General features: G+C 41.7%; 1 protein-coding gene across 1 annotated transcript; it reads left to right on the top strand.

Moving 5' to 3' along the window:
- Positions 1-4,740: 4,740 nt before the first annotated feature.
- Positions 4,741-7,480, top strand: vsnl1b (visinin-like 1b). The gene is made up of 3 exons (XM_014972643.2): positions 4,741-4,934; positions 5,026-5,241; positions 6,529-7,480. Exons 1-3 carry the CDS (start codon positions 4,773-4,775, stop codon positions 6,724-6,726), a joined length of 576 nt encoding a protein of 191 aa, XP_014828129.1. The 5' UTR covers positions 4,741-4,772; the 3' UTR covers positions 6,727-7,480.
- The last annotated feature ends 721 nt before the right edge of the window (positions 7,481-8,201 follow it).

Raw genomic sequence — 8,201 nt, 5'->3', positions numbered from 1 at the left:
TAGATATTAATAACCTTTTGGAAAATTGACTCTTAAATGACCAGCCACAGCCATGACACATATGATTTAGACTTCCATCTCACACAAGATGGCACCTTAAAACTGAAGAAACTGCCATTTTGGGAATCTCTTTAAGTCCTACAGAATTTATAAGCACCATTAATAGTAGTAGCGTTCTGCCATGACTGATTACAGAATAGCTTTCTCTGTTTGTGTTGCAAAAAGCAGAATCAATATCAGCAGAGCGTTTAGTTATTACCGTTAGCATTAAGCTAACGACACCATTTAGCATGTTTGTTTTGGACAATTTTATAAGTTAGCGTGAAGAAATGAAAGGAAAACTTTAATATGACAGAATAAGCTAACGCAAGCTAACATAAACTAACATGGTATGAGTAAAATGACTATTATTGCATTCTGGGATGAATAGATTTTATCCCAGTCTCTTTGTATGTCGTTTCAGTCCTTCATGGCTGGGTCCCAACACCTTTGTGTCTTATGCCTAATTCCTAATGGCTTTCTTTCGGCAAACACTTTTTCTTGCCACTCTATCACAATGGCTAGATTTGTGGGAGTGGTCAACAAACAGAAATACTGCCAAAACGTTTTCCTACCTGAATCGTAAACCTCTGCAGCTCCTCCATAGTAACCAGACCGCTTGGCTGCTTCACTGGTTAATCCTCTGCTTGTTTGAGTTGTGAGTTCAGATCAGTCCTTGACAACCCGTGTCCCTGTCACAGAGATGCGTCTAAAAGCTTGCATCATTAAAAAGAGTGTGCCTTTATCGGATCGTTTATCATTTATCGTGATAAATTTCTTCTAAGGATAAGAATTTTGATTTATTGTTGTCACAATAAATTCCAATTAATGATGTTCAAAGCCCCCCAGAAGTGTTTTTATTGTCAGGATTGATAGTTTTACTATTTTCTCCACTGCTGTTCAATCAAAGCATCAATAAATGCCGATACATTTGAAAATGCAGTGACTGTGTGTGCAGGTTAGTGACACAAATCACACTCCATTATGTGACTGGAAAAAAACACACATTACAATTAAATGTTTTTTAATTATGTTTGTGGGACTATAATAGCTGTGACACACAGTTACAGTCATACACTTACCTATAAAAGATGTAATAAATAGTTCTTATTGTTACTTTTAGGGCTGTTGTAAACGAATATTTTAGTAATCGAGTAATCTATCGATTATTCTTACGATTAATCGAGTAATCGGATAAAAAAAATTATAAAATGAAATATTGGTAAATCTGGCATAATACCGGTGTTACTATCGGATATCAATATCAGTCCAATTTTTCATATTTGAGCATCCCTAACAGTTGCTTTTTTGTAGTTTAGAAAACTAACCTGTAACAATAATAGCTCACTTTCTAAGTTAACCAGAAGAAAAGTTATAGAAAAATCTAAAATTATATTGAATTTAATAACAAAGAGGCAGGCTCACAAATATGCTTATAAAAAATGTCTACAATCCAGCTTTTAGTTTATGTATTCATCTTCAGTGAGTTTAATAGATTAATTAAACTCACCTTGCCACCTAACCTGTCACGCTTTGGGTTTGAAAATACGGGAAATGCCGCCTGGAGTGGGAGGAGAGGGCGAATGAACGAACGTAAGATGGAGGGGAGGAAATAGACCAGCGGACTGACGAACCGTTAGACCGGGGGACGAACACGGGGGGAAGCAATACGGGATATTTACGACACCTTCACTGGTCACACTCAGAAACTCATCTACCAGCCATGTACGATGCGCTCCGCCACCCGTTTCTTCAGACCGGGATATGAAATTTATTGTGCGGTTCGTCGGTAAAGCTACATTTACACGGTAAGCATCAGCTACTCAGCCGCCCGCCCTGTTCAGTCTATCCGCTCACCTCAGCGCTCTTCCCGCCGTTCGCTTTCAACCAGCAGCCCCGGAGGAGAAATGCTGCCGTACTCCAGGCATTCCCCCAGTCATTTTAAGGATGCTTATTGGTTCCCCAAAAACGATAAAAAGTCGGGCATTATCATCAATCAATAAAATCCCCACGGGCCAATCTTGAAGATTGGACTTTATGCAGCTGAGACTTAGCTTTTGTCAACAACTCAGAGGCGGAAGTGAGAGCTCCGCGCAACGCAAATGAAGTCCCGGCCGGAACACGGTGCGCTAACTAATAAAACATAAATTAACGAAGCTTCGAGGCAGGTAAATTTTCCTAGAGGAATTTTAGTAATCGAGGTACTCGAATCATTCGAGGAATCGTTTCAGCCCTAGTTACTTTTATTCACTATGGTTGCGCAAACTATTGTGATAAAACCTTAAGACAATATTGCTCAGCCATACCCTTAAACAATGTTTTATGTTGGTTTAATGTATAAAAATCCCAGTGAAAGACACTGGGATTTGAAGCTGTGACATGACAAAAAGCAAATGCATACATTTGCAGGACGTTCCCTTCTCTGACCCATGCATCCCCACATTAAATAATATCCGGCTGTCTCATTAGTTTAATTATGCATCTGCCTATTCTTGGCCGTCTTATGTCATTTGCCACATCATGAGTCAATATTTCATGAACGCGTTGCTTCAGAGAGGCAGCTGGAGTTGTCGTAGCTGCTGCTGAGTGCCTTCATCATGTGGTTAACAAACTAATCCGAAGCTGACGGCACACCGGACTGTCCGCAGCTGGTTTTAGGCACAGCGGTACTCACAGACCACTCAGTTATAAGCCATATTCCCCACTGATCCAGATTACAGCTAGCCCTGCTGCGCGCTCCTGCGTGCCCCCACCGCCGTCCCCACGTCTGTGTGGACTCACTGCAGCTGTGTCTCTCTCTCTTACGCGCAAGCTTTGTTGTGATTGTCATCGGCGTGGGGACGGTGTTTGCAGTGGAAACTTGATAGCAGTGAGCTATCGAACGTTTTGGTGAACTGGATCTGCTTTGACAGTGATGATCCAGGTCACTTCTTACTGGGGGCCCAGAGCCTGGCACCCGCAAAGGGCCACGGAAATAGAACACGAGCATCATGGAACTATCCGTGCTTCCGTCCAAGAAGAGGATCGAATCAGTTTATAGTTGGTATGATTAAAAGCTGAACAAGAGTTTTTCCTTTTAGAGCTCACTAATGTGAAACGTTATTAGACATAAATACGTAAACGAGTACCACCACATTCACCTTGTGTCACATTGCTCACAAACTGCAATGGATTTTATTTTATTGGTCTATTATTTAGAATAAAAGACGAAAAAGCAGAGCACAACTGAAGTGGATTGACAGAAAATCTAAAAAATGTGCTGCGCATTTGAATTCACTTGACTCCGATACCCTTAAATCAAATTTACTGCAACAAAGTGATTAAGAAATCACTTACTTAGTGCAAAAAATCCTTTTGCGTGTAATTTAATCTTACTGTAAATCCAGCTAGACAAAGTGAACTCCCAGCTCTGAGCCTTGTGTGGGAAAACGTGTTGATATAAGATGTCCTATTTAAAGCTTTCCACAAGCCATGTAGGGAACACAGCAAACATATGGAAGAAGGCGCTCTGAAATGCCTTGCCCAAGAGCACAGGGTCAAGACAATGAAGTTTATTTGTACGGCACGTTTCAGCAACAGGACCGTTCAAAGTGCTTTACACCATAAAAACATAACAGAGAAGCTATGAAACAAGCAATAAACATTACATTCTGTCAAAAGAAATCATGAAAATCATCAAGCGACTGCACATCAAATATGCTGATTATTGTTCCAGTTACTAGGAATCAATGGCAGCTCTAAACAGGTGGGATTTTAGCCTTGATTTAACAGAACTCCATGTTTCAGCTGTTTGAAAGTTTTCTGGAAGTTTGTTCCACATTAGTTGAGCATAAAAAACTGAATGCTGCTTCTCCATGTTTGGTTCTGGTCCTGGAGATGCAGAGCTGACTGGAACCAGAAGACCTGAGTGGTCAGGCTGATTCAATGGAAAAAAAAAATCTTGCTGGGGGAGGAAGTCAACATTTTCTAACTGCAAGACAACCAAACCCCAGCTGTCCGATGAACGGACGAGACCAGGATGCAACGTCGCCCTAGGACGCCGTCTCAGGCAGTGCTAGCATGGGAAGAAGAATGTGGCTAGATACAAGGCAATCCTGTTAGAGCAGGTATCTTAAACTCCAGTCATTGTCACAGCCCTGCAGCCTTTACATACCAATATTCTTCAACATGTGTAACTCAAATATACAGCAGCACTTTGGATCTGAAAGTTGTAGGACACTTGTCCTTGAAGGCTGGTGTTCGAAATAAAGGGTTCCAGTCTCAGGTGTAGGTTAAAGGAAGTGTGAGAGTAGTCTAGCCTAATCCGAGACACAAATCCAATTGAGAGTCTGTTGCAACAATCGAAAAATTATGTTTGCAGATGCTCTGAGCTTGAGGTATTTTCCATTGCAGAATGTGTACGATTTTCAGTCTCTAGATGTGCAAATCTGGTAGAGACACACCCTAAGAAACAAGTAATGAGTGCATCTGCAGTGTGGCTTTGCAAAGCGCTATAATGAGTGACTTTAACTGCAGTTCAGTATTTTAACAGCAGGTGTTTTTGTGTTTGATGTTCTGTTGCTGTTTATCTGATGGCGTGTCTGTCAAGGTTCAGAGTCCTGTTCCCCTCACCGTCCTCTGCAGGGCGTTCTTGTCTGCCTTGTTGCAGCAGGAGTACCACTCCAAAAACAACAGAAATGCAAAGGCAACACTCAACCCTGACATTAACAGCAAGTTATTTTACCACAGGAATCATGGGAAAGCAAAACAGCAAGCTGACTCCTGAGGTAATGGAGGATCTGGTGAAGAACACAGAGTTTAATGAACATGAGCTGAAACAGTGGTACAAAGGCTTCCTGAAAGACTGCCCCAGCGGCCGGCTGAATCTGGAGGAGTTCCAGCAGCTCTACGTCAAGGTTTGTGTGATCTGCACCGCTCTCTCGCTTTCTCTCACCAAAATCCACGCTGGTCAACTCACGACACACCTCTGTTTTCAAACGTGCACAGTTCTTTCCATACGGCGACGCGTCAAAATTTGCACAACACGCCTTCAGGACCTTTGACAAAAACGGAGACGGCACCATTGATTTCCGAGAGTTCATCTGCGCCCTGTCCATCACCTCTCGCGGCAGCTTCGAGCAGAAACTCAACTGGGCCTTCAACATGTACGACCTGGACGGCGACGGCAAAATCACCAGAGTGGAGATGCTGGAGATAATCGAGGTGAGGGATTATCGAGTCGTTAAGCCTTTACCCATCAGGGGACTGGCTGCGTTTTGTCCATCCGTCTGCTGCACACCTGCAGAGCAGCAACATTACACACACATCACACACACACACACACACACTCGTACACACAGCGCTTCATTGTGGCAAAGCTTCAGCTGTATTGGATATCTTGATGCTATTTTAGGGAACACAATCTATAAGATGAATCTGATCTGTGTTGGTGATTTTGGAGAGTATTGACAAATCCAGCTGGGATAAATATAGTGTTTTATTCCAGTCGTATAAGACACACCATGTGTTTTCGCAAATTAAATTTAGCATTTAGTCTGCTGTTTTTACCCAGTTGTTTATATTTCTGCAAGTCTGTTTTGTCATCAGGTTGGCACTTATATTTTTTACGTTAGGCAGAACTTCATTAATTATTTGCAGATACAAACATGTGAACCAGCGGTTTGAAGAAAGACGGGCAGCTGAACCAGAACAGCACCAGAACACAGTGATTTAGAAAACACATTTTGATTGAAGTATAAATACAAAGATAGTATCGGAACAAGGTAAAGGAAAGAAGAAGAAATAAGGACAAAAGCTTTGATTTTATAGAAATTATAACAAAATTTGGAAGTTATATTTACCAGGTAGTTATGAAAAAACAGCAAAGTGGAGTCTCTTCTTACCTAACCCTACATGTTTGTCTTTGTGATGGTGGGTCAGAAAATTTTGTCAAGGCTTCACTCCTAAGTCAGTTGGAAACACCAAAACAAATTCCTGTGTTGGGAAAATAACACTCATAAAATAAGTGTTCAGCGTAGCTCTTTGGCAAAAATGTCAAGTTAATTTCAAAGTATGTAACTTGAACAAAAAAATTTATCCTGCTCTTACTTCCTTTTCATCTCTTCCCGTCGTCATTGTGAAGTGTGTTCAAAACGCAACGTCGTCAAACTGAGACATGGCATCATCATTGCTTTGAAAGTTACTGCACCGGGTTTTCATGTCAAACTATTTTTGACATCGTTCACAGAAGAGTGAATAAACACGACAGAGATGAGCGAATGACTCGTGAAATTCAAGTCGAGTGACATCTTCATCGACAGTGAGCTGTTTTTAACCCGACCAGGATTTAAGGAACAAAACATTTTTTTTAAAACTCTTTCCTCTGGTCCCAGTTACATCACCTCGCTTGACAAACTCTGCACACGTTTTATTTAAGCACGTAGGCCTCCGCCACATTAGATAACAAAAGCACACTCCTCGGCTAATTTTCGCACTCCCTCTCACCCGCAGGCGATCTACAAAATGGTGGGCACCGTGATCATGATGAAGATGAACGAGGACGGCCTGACACCGGAGCAGAGGGTAGACAAGATCTTCAGCAAAATGGATAAGAACAACGACGACCAGATCTCGCTGGAGGAGTTCAAGGAGGCGGCGAAGAGCGACCCCTCCATCGTTCTCCTGCTGCAGTGTGACATGCAGAAGTGAAGCTGCATCCCTCACCCCACCTAACCCGCCACCCCCCCCACTCCCACACCCTCTTCCTGCTTGCGCCTCTTTCTCTCTAACTCCCCCACACCCAGTCTGTATCCACACACTCTGGACAGCCGCACACGTTTCAATGTCTCATTAGGTTCTCTGCCATTTCCACAGGGGGAAGAAAAAAAGAAAGAAAAAAAAGAGAAAAACAACCCATAACAACATAAAAGAAAAAAACTAAATGCTTGGACTATTTTTCAATGGACTCGCTTCTTGTGGTCGTATGCATGAGAATGTCAAAATGCAGAATAATTTTGAAAAATAGCTATAAGATATCACAGATTTCTATTTCTAAACATGCCAACGTGATTTGTGCACAGTGACCCTGTACATTCTCACCTCTAGCTTGTATATCAGTGGAGCACTGCATTCAGTTTTGTTTCTACAGTATTTAGAAATCCCCTTCCCTCTCCCCCGACCCCCAGTGTTCACCGCTGCAACTACTGTATGCTTTACATGATAGTAACAAAAACAATAATTCCTATGATAATTGTAACTGTCTCTACTATTCAGACTTGTTGAGCTCTCGGAGAATAGAAAGCGGCTCCCGTCTGTTCCAGATGTTCTCACTCAGTGGAACCGAGAAGAGTAGGTTCTTTGCATGCATATATTACGTGTCGAGAAAAAAAAAACAACAACAAAAAAAAACCTATATAATCTCTTACCTTTTTTGCATCTTTTGGTGGCTATAAAAAGACAAAAATTGGAAATTCATTTAGTATTGTTGCATGGGCTGTACAGTATGTGACGCATTCTGTCATTGGTTCACCCCCTGCCCTCCTCCCAGTAATGTGGGAGCATCCCCACTCCTCCTTCCCTCCCATTCGATTAAGCATTAGTATGTGATACTTGACTTGTTGGAAAGGTGTTCGGGCCAGTGGCGCCCCAAAGAGGGGGGGACAGGGGAGTCGTGGCCCCCCTCTTAAAAAATCCTGGCCTCCCCAGAGAACCATATTCATGTCATAGAAAGGAATAAAGTATCATCTTCTTCAATGAAAACATAAATGTAAAACCCAATAAATAAACCAAAATAAAATATATAAGTAGCTATATAACATATAGTAAATATTATATATATATATATATATATATATATATATATATATATATATAGTTGGATTTTCTTCTTTTTGTTTTAGCTATACCCCCTCCTAAAATTTTTATTGGCCACCCCTATAAAAATAATCTGGGGGGCGCCACTGGTTCGGGCTGCAGCTGTGGATTGAAGAGCTTTAACGTCGACACGTTGTACCGTGTTTTGGCTTCGGTGGCTTGTACTGTATGTTGAGCAGAAATCTACTTGTGTGTGTGGACATGATTTTTTTTCCCTTTTCTTTTGATCACGTCGTACTGCTGCCCTTTTACAGGAAAGGTCAGAATTCCCGCCATCATCAAGTGCAGTACTCCAATAATTGGCTTTTTTT

The sequence above is a fragment of the Poecilia mexicana genome, unplaced genomic scaffold, assembly GCF_051168715.1.
Source record: "Poecilia mexicana isolate PSO_F unplaced genomic scaffold, ASM5116871v1 scaffold_22, whole genome shotgun sequence".
Taxonomy (NCBI): Eukaryota; Metazoa; Chordata; class Actinopteri; order Cyprinodontiformes; family Poeciliidae; genus Poecilia; species Poecilia mexicana.
Note: the sequence above shows the minus strand (reverse complement) of the source record. Positions and strands in the feature narration are given on the sequence as shown.